The sequence below is a fragment of the Capra hircus genome, chromosome 28 (genome assembly GCF_001704415.2).
Source record: "Capra hircus breed San Clemente chromosome 28, ASM170441v1, whole genome shotgun sequence".
Taxonomy (NCBI): Eukaryota; Metazoa; Chordata; class Mammalia; order Artiodactyla; family Bovidae; genus Capra; species Capra hircus.
In genome coordinates, this window is record NC_030835.1 from 37217040 (window position 1) to 37236622 (window position 19583).

At 41.6% G+C, this 19583-nt stretch overlaps 1 protein-coding gene across 3 annotated transcripts in view; it reads right to left on the reverse strand.

The window, feature by feature from the left end:
• Positions 1–19583, reverse strand: part of TBCE (tubulin folding cofactor E) — an 86287-nt gene that overhangs the window by 36828 nt on the left and 29876 nt on the right. For all 3 annotated transcript variants that reach the window (XM_005698988.3, XM_018042267.1, XM_005698990.3), the window contains one exon: positions 3048–3132. In XM_005698988.3, the coding sequence (XP_005699045.2) occupies positions 3048–3132 (85 nt within the window). The remainder of the gene's footprint in view (positions 1–3047; positions 3133–19583) is intronic.

Here is a 19583-nt window from a genome sequence, read left to right on the forward strand (position 1 = left end):
TATTCAAGGGACTGAACTTATTCAATCCCAGATCTGGTAGACAGAGCGCCTAAAGAACTATGGATGGAGGCTCGTAACACTGTATGGGAGGTAGGGACCAAAACCACCCCAAAGTAAAAGAAATGCTAAGAAGGCAAAGTGGTTGTCTGAGGGGGCCTTACAGACAGCTGAGGAAAGAAGGAAAACAAAAGACAAGGGAGAAAAGGAAAGACATACCCAACTGGATGCAGAGTTTCAGAGACTAGCAAGGAGAGATAAGAAGGCCTTCTTAAATGAACAATGCAAACAGAATGGGAAAGATTAGCGATCTCAAGAAAACTGGAGGTATCTAGGAAACATTTCATGCAAAGATGGGCACAATGAAGGAGAGAAACGCTAAGGATCTAAGAGAACCAGAACAGATAAAGAGGTGGTAAGAATACACAGAACTATACAAAAAAGGTCTTAAAGATCCAGATAACCATGATGGTGTGGTCATTCATCTAGACCAGACAACTTGGAGTATGCAGTCAAGTGGGCCTTAGGAAGCATTACTATGAACAAAGCTGGTGGAGATGATGGAATTTCAGCTGAGCTATTTAAAATCCTAAAACATGATGCTGTTAAAGTGCTGTACTCAATACATCAGCAAATCTAGAAAACTCAACAGTGGCCACTGGACTGGAAAGGTCAATTTTCATTCTAATCCCAAAGAAGAACAACCCCAAAGAATGTTCAAAGGACTGTACTTCTGCATTCATTTCACGTGCTAGTAAGGTTATCCTCAATATCCATCAAGCCAGGCTTCAAGAGTACATGAACAGAGAACTTCCAGATGTACAAGCTGGGTTCAGAAAAGGCAGAGGAACTAGAGATTAAAATTCCAACACTTTGATTATAGAGAAAGGAAGGGAATCCCAGAAAAACATCTACTATTGCTTCCTTGACTACACTAAAGCTTTTAACTATATGGGTCACAACAAACTATGGAAACATCTTAAAGAGATGAAAGTACCAGATCATTTTACCTGCCTCCTGAGAAACCTGTATGCAGGTCAAGAAGCAACAGTTAGAATCAGACATGGAACAATGGACTGGTTCAAAATTGGGAAAGGAGTACAACAAGGCTATATATTATTACTCTGCTTATTTAACTTATATTCAAAGTACATTATGTGAAATGCTGGGGTGGATGAATCACAAGCTGGAATCAAGACTGCTGAGAGGAATATCAACAACTTCAGATATGCAGATGATACCACTCCAATGGCCAAAAGTGAATAGGAACTAAAGAGCCTCTTGAGGAGGATGAAAGAAGAGAGAGAAGAAGCTGGCTTAAAACTCAACATTCAAAAAACTAAGATCATAGCATCTGATCCCATCACTTCATGGCAAATAGAAGGAGAAAAAGTGGAAGCAGTGATGGATTTTATTTTCTTGGGCTCCAAAATCACTGCAAACAGTGACTGCAGCCATGAAATTAAAAGATGCTTGCTCCTTGGAAGTAAAACTATGACAAACCCAGAGTATAAAAAAGCAGAGACATCACTTTGCTGACAAAGATCCATCTAATCAAAGCTATGGTTTTTTCCAGCAGTCATGTACGGATGTGAGAATTGGACCATAAAGAAGGCTGAGTGCAGAAGAATTGATGTGTTCAAACTGTGATGATGGAGATGCCTCATGAGAGCCCCTTAGACTGCAAGATCAAACCGGTCAATCCTAAACATTCAATGGATGCTTGAAATTCCAACAGTTTGGCCAACAGTCAGCTGATGCGAAGAGCCGACTCACTGGAAAAGATTGCGGACAAAAGGAGAAGGGAGGGACAGAGGATGAGATGGTTAGATAGCATCACTGACTCGATGGACATGAATCTAAGCAAATTCTAGGGGATAGTGAAGGACAGGGAAGCCTGGCATACTGCAGTCCATGGTGTTACAAAGAGTTGTACAAGACTTAGCAACTGAACAGCAACAAAGCTTAATATTAAAAGGTTCTTGCAAGAAATTGAAACTTAGGGAAAATAAACACCAATAAAAATTTGAAAGCCTGCCTGAAATTCCCCACCATCCTTTTCAGAGTTTCACATAGTTTCTCTGAAATCAAACAGGTAAAAATATCCATAGCTCTATACTGTGTACTTCTTTTCATGACAGTAGCTTTTTAAAATAGTGGCCTAGCATTCCACTATCTGGATGTTCTATATTTTGTTTAATTACCTGGTTCTTATTGGCTATCTTGTTAATGAACCATAAGAAGTGTTCATATCCATTCAATAAAAAAAGAAAAAACCACAAGACAAAAATACACAAAAAAGACAGAGGAAGCAATCCCACTTGTAAGGTTAAGACTGAGAGTTTTAAAAACAAGGAAAAAGGACTCCCCTGGTGGTCGAGCAGTTAAGAATCCTCCTGCCATGCAGGGGACACGGATTCAATCCCTGGTCCAAGAAGATTCCACATGCTTCGCGGCAACTAAACTCCCAGGAGCTGCAACTACAGAGGCACACACGCCGTAGAACCCCTGCTCCCTGTGAGAGAAGCTGCTGCAATGAGAAGCCTGCGCACTGCAGCTAGAGCGCAGCTCCCACCTGCCGCAGTTAGAGAAAGCCCACCCTCAGCACAGCCGAAAATAAACAAACAAAAAGCACAACAAACTAAAAAGATAATAAAAGCAAGGAAAAAATCCTACAAACAGTGTGGGCTTTTTAGAATACACCAAATTCTACATTATAACCACCCCAAGAGTCAAATGCCTCTTCTTCTCCATCCCCCTTTATTCAACTATTAAATATCCTCCTACATAACCATGTCAGGGACTTCCATGGGGTTCAGGCAAGAACCTCTTCCAATTCAGGGAAATTGGGCTCAATCCCTCGCCGGGGAGCTCAGATCCCACATGCCAGGGGGCAAATAAGCCTGTGCGCTGCAACTGGAGGGCAGCGAGAGTGCCAAAATGAAGACCCCAGGAGCTGCAGCTAAGAGCCGACGCAACCAGATAAACACACAGACATTATAAAAGTAAATAAACAAAGATAAACAGGCCAGTTCAAAATGGAAAATTACCTGCATTTAAAATACACAGTCCCTTCGTGGCTTCCATCGTGCTTTCCCCGCTCAGGATTGTCCCATTCTACTCCTAACCAGAGTCCTGGCAGAACAAGAAAACCCAAACGAGAAATTAGAACAAGGTGAGGCTCCATTTTTCTGCAACCAAATACAGTTTGCAACGGAAACATATCACACAGACACCACTGGGGAAGAAAGACGTCTTTAGAAAAAAAAGTAACCTTGGACACAGGACTTAATCAGCAAAGGCAACAGTAAGTTTGGTTCAAAAAAAACAACAAAAAATACAACTACAGAAAGTAACTATAGCTACTGAGCACGTATGTGCCAGAAACTGCTTTATTTCATGTTATCCTTACAACAGACATTTCATCTTTACAAACGAGATGTTATCATTATCTTCTTTTTAACAGTTCCTGAACAAATACACACTTTTTTGAGTCCTAGCCTAGCAATATGCTGTTCATAAAGTAAAATTATATATATATATGTAGTAGTTTTCTTCAATATAGGTAAAATAACACCCAAAGTCACACATCTTCAGGTCATTCTAATTGCAGAAGCCAATACTTACCCACCATACCATGCCATGTATAACTCGTATCTCGTATTTGCAAAGCACATTCAGTTTTCAGAGCATTCTCTTACCTTCCCCTCTCTCTTCTCCCTTCTCCCTCTATTTATTAAGTACCCACTATCCCATGGACAGCGGAGAAGGCAATGGCACCCCACTCCAGCACTCTTGCCTGGAAAATCCCATGGGTGGAGGAGCCTGGTGGGCTGCAGCCCATGGCCATGGGGTCGCTAAGAGTCAGAGATGAGTGAGCGACTTCATTTGAACTTCTCACTGTCATGCATTGGAGAAGGAAATGGCAACCCACTCCACTGTTCTTGCCTGGAGAATCCCGGGAACAGGGGAGCCTGGTGGGCTACCGTCTATGGGGTCGCACAGAGTTGGACACAACTGAAGCGACTTAGCAGCAGCAGCAGCAGCATCCCATGGACAGAGGAGCCTGGTAGGTTATAGTCCAAGGCACCGCAAAGAATCAGACATGACTGAAGCGACTTAGCGCACACACACACACGCACACGGAACTGTGCCAGGTGCAAAAGTATGTGAGACAACGAGTTTCACTTCTGAAAAAAAAAGGAAAAAAAAAAAAGAGTTTCATTTCTGGATCTACCCTCCTGCGGAGAACTAGAAAATCTAGATAAACAATTTTTAAAAATCACTTTACACCAATTAGAATGGCTTGTGTCAACAAAACAAAAGAGAAAAAAAGTGTTGGCAGGGATATGGAGAAAGCATTAATTTTATCCATTGCTCATGGGAATGTAAAATGGTGTAGCAACTGTGGAAAACAGTACAGTGGTTCCTCTGCAAGCTACACGCAGAATCATCACCTAACCTAGCGATTCTACCTCTGGGCAAACACCCCAAGAACTGACAGCAGGGACTCAAACAGGTATTAGTGTACTTGTGTTCACAGCAGCATTATTCAAAACAGCCAGAAGTGAATGGATGAATGGATAAACAAAGTGTCCAATGGCGGATCAATTACTAAACAAAATGTGGTCTGTCCATACAATGGAATATTATTCAGTCTTAAAAAGGAACGAAATTCTGACACATTCTACAACACGGATGAACCCTAAAGACCTTATGCTAAGTGAACTAAGCCAGACACAAAAAACAAACAATACATGCATGCTAAGTCATTTCAGTCATGTCTGATTCTTTGCAACCCCATGGACTGCAGCCCACCAGGCTCCTCTGTCCATGGGACGCCCCAAGCAAGAATACTGGACTGGGTCGCCATTTCCTCCTTCAGGGGATCTTCTGGACCCAAGGACTAAATTCACATCTCTTACGTCTCCTGCAGCGGCAGGCAGGTTCCTTACCACTAGAGTCACCTGGGTTTTCTTCAGAAAGAGAGAAATGTTCAGTCCTTCACCCCAAAGTGCATGCACTCACCACCTGGTCCCCCTATCACCTGGCACTTTAGACCCAGATCCACCTGGCACCTGCCTGCCACCGAGGGCCCGCATGCCTGAAGCTGCCACCCCCGAGGCACTCTCCCTAGGGAGCTGGCACACCAACAAAGGAGTCCACAAGGTCTCAGCACCGGCTGTGGCTGCTGTGCGCGAGCAACTGTCCAGGGGTAGGGCGGCAGGACACTGGGCTTGGCTCGTCTAGCACAAACCAATTTGAAGCTGAATAAAATTGTATAAACTGAGTCATTTCTGATTAACTCTGCTAAAACCACATCATGAAACTAGAGCATAAAGAACTGTCTTCAGAAAGAAACCCAAGTCTCCAGATAATAGGTTCATACCCAATACTGATGATGAGGCATCATAACTGGGGCTGATAAACATTAACTCAAATACAGAAATCATGTCCTACAATTAAAATAAACCCGAATGCCCCTGCTATGGACTTGTGGCGAGGGGAACACTGAGTATTCTGATTCATAAGGTATTCTGACTCCCATTGAAGTTAAAGGGGTCATACTAAAAACCTTGAAAATGTGTGTTTACAGCTGAGCACATTAGGGCAAAATTGAGACCAATGTTAGGTCCAAGTAGAAAAAAACCTAGACGTACGGGAGGAATTTTAACCAGGTTTCCTTCGCAGTGAGGTCCCACGTTCAACTCAGTTCAACCCAGAACAGACGACGGCCGTAGAAAGGAAGCCAGTCGACCAACTCTCGAGGTCATACACAGAGAAGAGGGGACATGGTGTAGAATCAGGGTGGTCAATAGGATGGGTCCCCAGTCCTTCCTGGGACCCCTGCAGCCCCCAACCCCAGAGCCCCTGCCCCAAACCACGGAATCTGTCAGGATTTCTAACTTGGGGCGTTTCCACTTCCACAACCCCCTCAGGCAATGGGGAGTGAGGGGTCTGAGAACTTCTGGCTCCGTTTCCTGGGCCGTGATGGGGAAGGCATCCTCGGCCACCCAGATAGGACCTCATCCTACCCGCCAGTGCCTCCCCCCACACAAAGGCAGCTGAATTGGGGGGGGAGGTGGGAGGCAGGACTCGGCACTCCAGGTTCAGTGGGGTGTCCGGGCCTCTGCCCTGGAAACCCAATTGTGTGTGTGGTTCAGTCACAGCAGAGATGAAGTCTGGGGCCACCTATATGAGATGCCTAGAATACTCAAATTCATAGAAACAGAAAGTGGAATGGTGTTTGGCAGGAGCTGAGGGGAGGGTAGAACAGGAAGTTACTGCTTAATGGCTACAGGGTTTCACTTCTGTAAAATGAAGAGGGTTCTGGAGATGAATGGTGATGATGACTGTACAACATTATTCTACTTAAAAATCACTGAACTGGGAATTCCCTGGTGGTCCAGTGGCTAAGACTCTGAGCTCCCAGTGCAGGGGGCCCAGGTTCGATCCCTGGTCAGGGAGCTAGATCCCACATGCTACAACTAAGACCCAGAGCAGCCAAATAAATAAATTAAAAAAAAAAAAAATCACTGAACTATACAATTAAAGGTGACTAAAATGTTAAGTTCAGTTATGTATAACTTACCACAATTTAAAATATACATACACATATATATATACGTTTTAAACCACCACAGAGCTAAAAAGGCACTAAAGAATTACAAGGCCAAAATCTGAGAGAAGAGGGAAACCCAGAGTTAAGCGAAGCCTTAGAGCAACTTTTTTCCCTTGGGCATCTGCTGATTCTGGCAGAAAAGGCTGAAAAGCTAAAAAGCTGAACAAAGCTTTGTTCAGTTTTGGATAGAGCTTTTGAGGGACTAAGGCTTCCCTAGTGGCTCAGCTGGTAAAGAATCTGCCTGCAATGCAGGAGACCAGGGTTCAATCCCTGGGTTGGAAAGATTCCCTAGAGAAGGAAATAACAACCCGCTCCAGTATTCTTGCCTGGAGAATTCCACGGACAGAGGAGCCAAGCAAGCTACAGCCCATGATCGCAGAGTCAGACATGACTGTGTGACTAACTTTCACTTTCACTTTTGAGGGCGTAAGAGATAAATAACGAAAACTAGAGTCTCCCAAGGAAGGTGGAAGTTGCAAGAAACTCTCTAGGTTTTGTTCTGGGGCTTGAAATGCTTTCAACCTAAGAGCAAGAAGGAACCAACCTAAACAGACTAACCCCTGTACCGACTGAAGGTTAACTTCAAACAATCACATTCCCAGATGTGCTCAGGTGATCTGGGATTGCTGTGGACTTTCTGCATCTGCCAGAGTCCACTTCAGTCCTCTCTGGAAGAAGACACCACCCCTGCAAAGCTCAAATTACAACTCTTCACAACCAATATCTGGCACTCAAAGAAAACCAACTAAGCACAGAAAAACACAAGAGTCTATGACTGGAAACCAAGAAAAACCACAGCCAACAGAAACGGACTAAAGAGAGGTTGCACCCAACTGTGTCAAGAGAGGCTGCGACATGGTAAAGAACTTGAACTTCATCCTGCTTCTCCAGAGAAACTTATAAGCATGGAGAAAAGAAGCCATCACAGACGGGCAACAGGCACATAAAAGACGTGCATCATTGCTAATTGTTAGAGAAATGCAGATCAAAGCTACAATGAGGTACCACTTCACACCAGTCAGAACGACAACCATTAAAAAGTCTACAGATAACACATACTGGAGAGGGTGTGGGGAAAGGGGAGCCCTCCTACACTGTTGGTGGGAATGCAAATTGGTGCAGCTACTGTGGAAAACAATATGGACATTCCTCAAAAAATTAAAAATAGAGCTAACATATGACCCAGCAATCCCACTCCTAGACATGTATCCAGACAAGAATTAAAGAATTTAAAAAACTCTTAATTCAAACAGATACATGACCCCTATGTTCACAGCAGCACTATTTACTATAGCCAAGACACAGAAGCAACCTAAATGTCCATCAACAGATGGATGGATAAAGAGATGGTATATGTACACAATGAAATGTTACTCAGCCCTTACAAAGAATGAAATAATGCCATCTGCAGCAACATGGATGAATCTAGAGATTATCATACTAAGCAAAGTAAATCAGAGAAAGACAAATACCATATGACATCACTTATATGTGGAAGCTACAATATGATACAAATGAACATATCTAAAGAACAAAAACTCACAGATGAAAAGAACAGACTTGCAGTTGCCAGGTGTGGGGGTGGCAGGCAGGGAAGGATTACAAGTTTGGGATTAGCAGCTGCAAACTATCATATGTGAGATGGATAAACAACAAGGTCTTACTGTATAGAATGGGGAACCATGTTCAATATCCTATGATAATTAAGCCATAATAGAAAAAAAATTAGAAAGTATATATATGTAAAACTGAATCACTTTTCTGTAGAGCAGAAAATAAACACAACATTGTAAAGCAACTATAATTCAATAATATTTTTTTTAATTCAGAAGAAAGAAAACTGGATACTGAAAGATCAAAAATCACTAACAACAACAACAACAAAAAGCTGAAGGAGGGTGGATAAGAAGCATTAAAAGAGGATAGGAGAGAATAATTGAAAAAGTAGTAGTCAAGTAGCTTTTTTCCTTGCAGCAAAAAGAAAAAGATGCAATCCTCTTGTTTAGTAGTAAAATCATCTCCATTTTTCCCCATTCCCTGAGCTAACAATAATTTGTGTGTTTGTTTGTATAAAGGGCATTAAGATAATGAAGAACACATCACACTTGACAGCATCTTTATAACATATTCACTGGTGTTTCAGAAGTGGCTATTTCTTAATTCAAGCCTCAACCGAAGTTCAGGATAGAAAGCTTGGTTTTGTAAGGGCTCAGATGGTTTTATTTTGCTTTCTGGTGGCTTCCTGGTGCAACCAAAGGAATAAAAACTTCATCTCAAAATGGGACATCAGAATCATCTGGGGAGCACATTATAAGTGATGAGTCCTGGAACTTAACTCTGAAATAGTGAATTAGAATCTCTCCATGTCCAAACTGAGAATTCATATTTTTAACAAGACCCCCAGGAACGCTGCATTAGACTCCCCTTGCTAGACATGTTACCTTGGCTAGACTTCTTTCTACAGTGAAATGACAGTGATTCCAAACTGAAGTCGCTTATAACAAACCAAACAACAGGTATTCTATTTATCTGTTACTAGTCCTACAACACACGGTTGATAAGGGTGATAGTTTCGTCAAGGAGCACATTTTCTGTCATTGAGGGCCAGTAATCAGAGATTTTATATTCATCACACTGATGACTGCAAAGTATTATGCCCTAACATAAACCAACACATTATTATTTTCCTATAGATGAAAATTAAGTGTTCTAAGAACATTTTAAAAAGTATTTTTTCCTAATTCATTGTAATAACAATAATCAGTCAGTCACTTCAGTCACTCAGTAGTGTCTGACTCTTTGCGATCCATTGGACTGCAGCGCGCCAGGCTTCCCTGTCCATCACCAACTCCTGGAGCTTGCTCAAACTCATGTCCATCGAGTCAGCGATGCCATCCAACCATCTCATTTTCTGTCATCCCCTTCTCCTCCTGCCTTCAATCTTTCCCAGCATCAGGGTCTTTTCCAAGTAGTCAGTTCTTGGCATCAGATGGCCAAAGTATTGGAGTTTCAGCTTCAACATCAGTCTTTTCAATAAATATTTAGTACTGATTTAGTTTACGATTGACTAGTTTGATCTCCTTGCAGTCCAAGGGACCCTCAAGAGTTTTCTCCAGCACCACAGTTCAAAAGCATCATTTCTTCAGGACTCAGCTTTCTTTATAGTCCAACTCTCACATCCATACATGACAACTGGAAAAAACACAGCCTTGACTAGATGGACCTTTGTTGGTAAAATAATGTCTCTGCTTTTTAATACGCTGTCTAGGTTTATCATGTTAAAGCGTCTGCCTGCAATGTGGGAGACCTGGGTTCGATCCCTAGGTCAGGAAGATCCCCTGGAGAAGGAAATGGCAACCCACTCCAGTATTGTTGCCTGGAGAATCCCATGAACGGAGGAGCCTGGTAGGCTGCAGTCCATGGGGTCGCAAAGAGTCAGACATGACTGAGTGACTTCACCTTCTTTCTTTCTTTCTAGGTTTATCATAGCTTTTCTTCCAAGGAACAGGCATCTTTTAATTTCATGGCTACAGTCACCATCTGCAGTGATTTTGGAGCTCAAGAAAATAAAGTCTGTCACTGTTTCCATTGTTTCCCCATCTATTTGCCAAGAAGTGATGGGACCGGATGCCATGATCTTTGTTTTTTGAATGTTGAGTTTTAAGCTTTTTCACTCTCCTCTTTCACCTTCATCAAAAGTCTCTTTAGTTCCTCTTCACTTTCTGCTATAACGGCAGTGTCATCTGCATATCTGAGGTTATTGATATTTCTCCCAGCAATCTTGATTCCAGCTTGTGCTTCATCCAGCCTGGCATTTCTCATAATGTACTCTGCATATAAGTTAAATAAGCAGGGTTGACAATATACAGCCTTGACGTACTCCTTTCCTAATTTGGAACCAGTCTGTTGATCCATGTCCAGTTATAACTGTTGCTTCCTGACCTGCATACAGATTTCTCAAGAGGCAGGTCAGGTGGTCTGGTATTCCCATCTCTTTCAGAAGTTTCCAGTTTGTTGTGACCCACACAGTCAAAGATGTTGGAATAGTCAACAAAGCAAAAGATGTTTTTTTGGAATGCTCTTGCTTTTTCTATGACCCAATGGATGTTGGCAATTTGATCTCTGGTTCCTCTGCTTTTTCTAAATCCAGTTGAATATCTGGAAGTTCTTGGTTCATGTACTGCTGAAGCCTGGCTTGGAGAATTTTGAGCATTACTTTGCTAGCTTATTAAAAGAGTGCAATTGTGCAGTAGTTTGGACATTCTTTGGCATTGCCTGTCTTTGGGATTGGAATGAAAACTGATCTTTTCCAGTCCTGTGGCCACTGCTGAGTTTTCCAAATTTGCTGGCATATTGAGTGCAGCACTTTCACAGCATCATCTTTCAGGATTTGAAATAGCTCCACTGGAATTCCATCACCTCCACTAGCTTTGTTCGTAGTGATGCTTCCTAAGACCCACTTGACTTCACATTCCAGGATGTCTGGCTCTAGGTGAGTGATCATACCATCATGGTTATCTGGGTCATGAAGATCTTTTTGGGTAGTTCTTCTGTGTATTCATGCCACCTCTGCTTAATATCTTCTGCCTCTGTTAGGTCCATACCATTTCTGACCTTTATTGTGCCCATCTTTGCATGAAATGTTCCCTTGGTATCTCTAATTTTCTTGAAGAGATCTCTAGTCTTTCCCATTCTATTGTTTTTCTCTATTTCTTTGCACTGATCACTGAGGAAGGCTTTCTTATCTCTCCTTGCTATTCTTTGGAACTCTGCATTCGGGATACTAAGAAACTCATGTCTAACATTAATCAAGAAAAAAGCTAGTGTAAAATTTTGATGACACAAACAGTAGATTAAAAGACCTCTAACTACTATATCAAAACCTCCTGGTAACCACAAACCAGAAATGCACTCTAAATATACAGTACATTTATATATATACATAAAGTGTGCATATATTATATGTACATATATGTGTGTGCATATACGTGTACACATATATACATGTATATATAAACATATATGTGTACATATATACATGGGCTACTCTGATGGCTCAGTGGTAAAGAATCTGTCTGCAGTGCAGAAGACACAGGAGAATTGGGTTTGATCCCTAGTTCAGGAAGATCCCCTGAAGGAGGGGATGGCAACCTAGTCCAGGATTCTTGCCTGGAAAATCCCATGGACAGAGGAGCCTGGCAGATTACCGTCCACAGGGTCACACAGAGTCAGACATGACTGAGCATGCACGCACACATATATAAACACACACATAGAAAAAAGAAAAAGGAGTTCAACCTCAACACTAAAGACAGTCATAGAATCATAAGAGAACAAAAGAATAAAAAAAGAAAAAAGACCTACAAAAGCACATCCAAAACAATGAGCAAAATGGCAAGAAGAACATACATATTGGTAATTACCTTAAATACAAATAGAGTAACTACTCCAACCAGAAGACACAGACTGGCTGAACGGATACAAAAATAAGACCCATCTATATGCTGTCGACAAGAGACCCACTTCAGATTAGCGACACAAAGAGTCTGAAAGTGAGGGGATGGGAGAAGGTATTCCATGCAAATGAAATTCAAAAGTAAGTTGGAGTAGCAATATTCTTATCAGAAAAAAACGTCTTTAAAACAAAGACTGTTACAAGAGTCAAAGAAGGACACTACAAAATGATCGAGAAGTCAACCCAAGAAGACATAACAATTGTGAATACAGATGAACACAGCACAGAAGCACCTCAATGTGGAAAACAAATGCTAACAGACATGAAAGGAGAAGCTGACGGCAGCACAGTAATAGTGGGTGATTTTCGCACGCCACTTGCATCGACTGACGGGTCATTCAGACATGAAGCCAACAAGGAGACACATGCCTTAAGTGGCGTGTTAGACCAGATGGACTTCACTGGCATTTAGAGAGCATTCCACCCTAAAGCAGCAGAATGCACATTTTTTCAAGTGCATGTAGAATATTCACTAGGATAAATCATATGTTGGGTCACAAAGCAAGCCTTGGTAAATTGAACAAAACTGAAATAATATCAAGTTTCTTTTCTGACCACATTGCCTACAGATTCTAATCTAATCTTCAATTTCAAGGAAGAATTACAAAATCTGCAAAAAAAACACAAAAATGTGGAGGCTAAACAACATGCTACTTAACAATCAATGGATCACTGAAGATGTCAAAGAAACCAAAAAATACCTAGGGCTTCTCTGGTGGTCCAGAGGTTAAGAACCCACCTGCCGATGCAGGGGACATGGGATCACTCCCTGGTCAGGGACGATCTCACATGCTGTGGAACAACTAGGCCCATGTACCACAACTACTGAGCCAACAACCCACAAACACTGAGCCCACGTGCCCCAACCACTAAAACCCACGTGCCCCAGAGCCTGTGTTCCACAATAAGAGACGCCACTGCAACGAGAAGCTCATGCACCACAGTGAAGAATAGCTCTTGCTCTCTGCAACCAGAGAAAACCCACAGGCAGCAATGAAGACCCAGTGCAGCCAAATAAATTAACAAATTTTTTAACAAAGAAAAAAACAATCTCCTAGGACTGAACCATGAAGATATAGAAAACAGGAACAGATCAATTACAAGTACTGAAATTGAAACCATGAATTAAAAAAACTCCCAACAAACAAAAAGTCCAGGATCAGATGGCTTCACAGGCAAATTTTGGCAAATATTTAGAGAACAGTTAACATCTATCCTTCTGAAACTCTTCCAAAAAACTGCAGGGGAAGGAACACTCCCAAAGTCATTCTATGAGGCCACCATCACTCTGATACCAAAACCAAGGATATCACAAACACAAAAAGAAAATACCAGGTCAGTATCACTGATGAACGTAGATGCAAAATCCTCAACAAAATACCACCAAACTGAATCTAACAATATATTAAAAGGATCATACGCCATGATCAAGTGGGAATTATTCCAGGGATAGAACTTTTTCAATATCCCCTAGTCAACCAGTGTGATACACATTAACAAAGTGAAGAATAAAAACCATATTATCATCCCCACAGATGCAAAAACAGCTTCTGACAAAATTCAACAACTATTTCTGAGAATAACTCTGCAGAAAGTGTGAATAGAGGGAACATACCTCAACATAGTAAAGGCCACATATGAAAAACCCACAGCTAACAACATACTCAGTGGTAAAATCGGAAAGCACTTCCTCTAAGATCAGGAACAAGACAAGGATGTCCACTCTCACCACTTTTATTCAACGCAGTTTTGGAAGTCCTAGCCATAGCAATCAGAGAAGAAGAAAAGGAATCCAAAGTGGAAAAGAAGATGTAAAACTGTCACTGTTTGAAGATGACATGATTCCATGCAAAGAAAATTCTAATGATGCTATCAGAAAACTACTAGAGCTCATCAATGAATCTGGTAAAGTTGCAGGATACAAAATTATATACAGAAATCCACTACATTTCTATACACTAACAAAGAAAGGTCAGAGAGAGAAATGTAAGGAAACAATCTCATTTATCATTGCATCAAAAGAACAAAATACCTAGGGAAAAACCTACCTAAGGAGGCAGAAGACCTGTACTCTGAAAACTGTTAAGAAATTGATGAAAGAAATCAAAGATGACACAAACAGATGGAAACATACACCACGTTCCTGGACTGGAAGAATCAATATGGTCAAAATGAGTATACTATCCAAAGTAATCCACAGATTCAATGCAACCCCTATTAAATTACTAATGGCATTTTTTGCAGATCTAGAACAAAAAATCTTCACACGTTACTGACTAGCGGATTTTTGCAGAAACTAATGGCTGTGGCCAGCGATTTGTTATGCAAGTGAATACTGAAATGTCACCAGTCAATAATGTTTGGGTAACAGAAGATGTATTAATATAGCTCTGGTCTTTAAACTGTTAAGATTTGTATGGAAACACAACAGATCTTGAAGAGTCGAAAAAAAAAATAAAATAGAGCTGGAGTAATCAGATTCCCTGACTTCAGACTATACTATAAAGCTATAATAAAACAATATGGTACTGGCACAAAAGCACAAACACAGATCAATGGAAAAGAATAGAAAGCCCAGAAATAAATCCACAGAGCTACTTGCAAACAATACAACTGACAAGGGCTTAATTTCCAAAATATACAAATAGCTCATACAACTCAATAACAAAAACCCCAAACAATCCAATTGAAAAATGGGCAGAAGATCTAAATAGACACGTCTCCAAAGATGACATACAGAAAGCCAAGAGACACATGAGAAGATGCTTGACATTGCTAATTATTAGAGAAATGCAAATCAAAATTACAACAATATATCACCTCACAGTGGTCAGAATGACCATCGTTAAACAAAAGTCTACAAACAAATGCTGGAGAGGGTGTAAAGAAAAGGGAACCCTGTTCCCTTTCAGGAACTCCATACACTGTTGATGGGAATGTAAACTGGTACAGCCACTATAGAGAACAGTACGGAGTTTCCTTGAAAAAGTAAAAATAGAGATCTCCCTCATGATCCAGTGGTTAGGACTCGGCACTTTCACCGCTGGGGCCCATGTTAAATCCCTGGTTGGGGAACTAAGACCCTGCAAGCCCCATGAAGCAGCCAGAAACAAAAATTAAAAAAAAAAAAAAAAAAAAAGACCTCAAAATAGAGCTTTACCATATGATCCAGCAATCTCACTCCCAGGCATATATCTGAAGAAAACCATAATTCAAAAAGATACATGAGGACTTTCCTGGTGGTCCAGTGCTTAAGAATCTGCCTGACAATGCAGGGGACAAGGATTAGATCCCTGGTCTGGCAAGATTTCACACACCAAAGGGCAACTAAGCCCGTGCACCACAACTACTCAGCCCTCGGGCCCTAGAGCCCATGCTCTGCAACGAGAGAAGCCACAGCAATGAGAAGCCTCACACCACAGCTAGAGAGCAGCCCCCACTTGCCGCAACTAGAGAAAGCTCAAGCACAGCAATGAAAACCCAGCACAGCCAAAAGTAAGTAAATAAAATAAAAATTTTTTAATTCAGAAAAATTGTTTAAAAAAATACATACATACAAATATTCACTGCAGGAGTATTTACAATAGCTAAGACATGGAAACAACCTAAATGTCCACCAACAGAGGAATGGGTAAAGAAAATATGGAACATATATAAATGGAATATTCCTCAGCCATAAAAAACAATGAAATAATGCCATTTATAAAAACATGGCTAGATCTTATCATACTAAGTAAACTTAAGTCAGAGAAAGACAAATTATCATCTGATACTGCATATATACGGAATCTAAAACATGATAGGAGGGGATGGGAAGGAGGCTCCAGAAGAAGATAAAATATATACTCACGGCTGATTTGCGTTGTTGCACGCAGAAACCAATGCAAAACTGTAGGGCAATTATCGTCCAATTTAAAATTATTAAGAAAGAAAAAATAAACAAAAAATGATAGGAATGAACTTATTAACAAAATAGAAACAAACTCACAGACTTAGAAAACCAAATCATGGTTACTCAAGGGGAAAGGTGGGTGGGGAGGGATAAATTAGGAGGTTGGGATTCACATACGCACACAACCATATATAAAATAGATAATCAACAAGGATACTGTACAGTGCAGCGAACTTTTACTCAAAAGTCTGTAATAACCTATATGGGGAAAGAATCTAAAAAAGAATTGATATATGTATATGAATAACTGAATGACTTTGCCATACACCTGAAATTAACATAATAATGTAAATCAACTATATTTCAATATGAAATAATTTTTTTTTTACAAAAGAAACAAGCTAGGGTAGAATTCTGATGGCATAAACAGCAGATTAAAAGACCTATAATGTTGAAGGATCATGTGTGTGTGCTTAGTGGCTCAGTTGTGTCCAACTCTTTGCAACCCCATGGACTGCAGCCTGCTAGGCTCCTCTGTCCATGGGGGTTCTCCAGGCAAGAATACTAAAGTGGGTTGCCATGCCCTCCTCCAGGGGATCTTCCCAACCCAGGGATCAAACCCAGGTCTCCCACATTTCAGGCGGATTCTTTACCAACCGAGGCACCAGGGAAGCCCTGCAAGATCATATTATATGTAATTTTGAAGGACTAAATGATTATCCATATTAAAGAATGTACCTACTCCACCTTGTATCTTCAAGGACTGTAAACCAAGAAGTTAATAAGAACACAGTTTTTCAATAACCTGACTTATTGGTTTAAAAGAACTCTATTCACCAATATGATAAAATGAATCGAAATTAAAGTTTAAAGTATACACAGTTTTAAAGAAAATGTGTTTATGTTTTAGAGAAGCACAGTGAAGCATCAAGGGAACATTTCATGAAAGGATGGGCAAGATAAAGGACAGAAATGGTGAGGACCTAATAAAAGCAGAAGAGATCAAGAAGAGATGGCAAGAATACCTGAAGAACTATACAAAAAGGGTCTTAATGACTCAGATAACCACAATGGTGGGGTCACTCAGCTACAGCCTGGACACTCTGGAGTGTGAAGCCAAGTGGGCCTTAGGAAGCATCACTATGATCAAAGCTCGTGGAGGTAATGGAATTCCAGTTAAGCTATTTAAAATCTTAAAGAATGATGCTGTTAAAGTGCTGCACTCAAAATGTTAGCAAAGTTCAGCCATGGCCACAGGACTGGAAAAAGTCAGCTTTCATTCCAATCCCAAAAAAAAGCAGTGCCAAAGAATGCTGAAACCACCGAACAACTGAGCTCATTTCACATGGCTTCAGCAGTACATGAACCAAGAACTTCCAGATGTTCAAGCTGAATTTAGAAAAGGCAGAGGAACCAGAGATCAAATTGTCAACATTAGTTGGCTCATAGAGAAAGCAAGAGAATTCCTGCTTCATTGCCTACACTAAAGCCTTTGACTGTGTGGATCACAACTGTGGAGAATTCTTAAAGAAATGGGAATACCAGACCACTTTACCTGTCTCCTGAGAAACCTATATACAGGTCAAAAAGCAACAGTTAGAACTGGACATGGAACAACTGACTGGTTCAAAATTGGGAAAGGAGTACAACAAGGCTGTATACATTGTTACTCTGTTTTCAGAGTACGCCATGCAAAATGTCAGGCTGGATGAATCACAAACTGGAATCACAAGATTACCGAGAAAAACATCAAGAACCTCAGATATGCAGATGATGCCACTCTAACGGCAGAAAAAGTGAGGAAAAACTAAAGAGCTTCTTGATGAGGGTGAAAGAGGAGAGTAACAAAGCTGGCTTAAAACTCAACATTCAAAAATTTAAAATCATGGCATCTGGTCCCATCAGTTCATGACAAATAGATGAAGAAACAGTGGAAACAGTGACAGATTTTATCTTCTTGGGCTCCATGGGGTCGCAAAGAGTCAGACATGACTTAGCAACTAAACAACAACATAAATATCTGTACAAAAAATAAAATATCAAACCTGAATCTGATCAAGCCTATATGAAACTACTAACCTACAGGGAATGTATGGGACAGAAAAACTAAATATTAATGACTTTGTGGGGATGCAATCTAAAAAATTCAGAATATGGGAAATTTTACAAGACAATTTTTTCAACAAACAAATGGTAAGGAAAAAAAATAGAGAATCAATTCAGGAAATCCAATATCTAACCAAAAGGATCACCAGGGGGGAAAAAAGCAGGTAATATGCAAGGGTTAAATTATCAAAGGTATCTTAGAAGAAAACGTCGCATTACTGAAGAAACGCTGTGACCTCAAACTGAGCAGGATTAACTAAGAAAACACACCAGACAATGAGTCAAGAAACACCCACAGCTGACACAGCTGCTCTCATCATAAGGCTTTCTGTCCTCTATTGTTACCGTGGTCACATAATTATGTTAATATATACTAAGAAACAAGAAAGAAAACACAGCAGCAAGGCTTCCAGAATGTCCCACAAGATCCGACACTCCCCACGAGGCCCACGTACTCCACTTTGCAGTATCTGTGAGATGCCCAAGGTGTCAGCCTCTGCTTTCTTGAGGTGAAGTAGGTTTGTGGAGTTTCACAGTTTAACAAAGGCTGTCTGCGAGGTGGCCCTCTGAGCGTCACGACCGCCCTGGGAAGTGCACAGAGGGGCTGGGATGAATTCCTCCCCAAGTGGGTGGTCAGGGAGCTCACTCTTAGCTGGTTGTTCACACTGAGGTGAAGGGAGGGGTTAAGGGCATCACTCCCAGTCCCCTGGCATGAGGGGCTAGAGGAATTAGGGCCTCCAGGCCCCCACACAGGGCTACCGGGCCACTACCCATGCCGAACATGGGGGTCTTCCAGGGGCCTCGTTACTCTTCTGGGTTCCAGAGTTGAGGAGAGAGCACGTCCCTGGCTCCTGAGCAGTCTCGTTTCCCCCCACCCTCTTCCTCCTCATCCGTCCTCAATACTGAAGCTGGACTCTCCCAAGAAAAGAAGGCAAAGACGTCTCCAACTGACCTCCCTCAGCTCCTGTTTCAGTGGCAAGCTGAACAAAATCAGTGCCCCAGAGAAAGCGGCCGGACCGAGCAAGTGGGGAGCATACGGGTGGACTGAGGAAGGGGACCCCTCGGCTCGTCGCCCTCCTTGCATGGGTCTGGGTGCCTCCTGGCTCTTCCTCTAAATTGTGGAGCCACCATTTGTTAAATGTTCAGATTCTGTGTCTTCAGCAGGAGATGGACTGAAGCAAAGGAGTGAAGCTCTTTTTGTGAACAGTGATTATTCCCCCAAATGACAGCCAGATGCAGGCAGGGCCACCCGGAGATCTTACCTGCGGATACCAGCAGGAGCCACCCTCTTGGGCTTAACTGGACTCCATGGTAACAGGATTCATGAAGGCTGCCCCTGCTCCCCAACAGGCCTAAAGGAGAGGCCTGGGGAGGAACCGAGGATCAGCTGAGGCAGATAGGGCTGAGCAGCTTCAGCAATCAGCCCAGGTCGCTCTAGAGGCCCTGCCCAG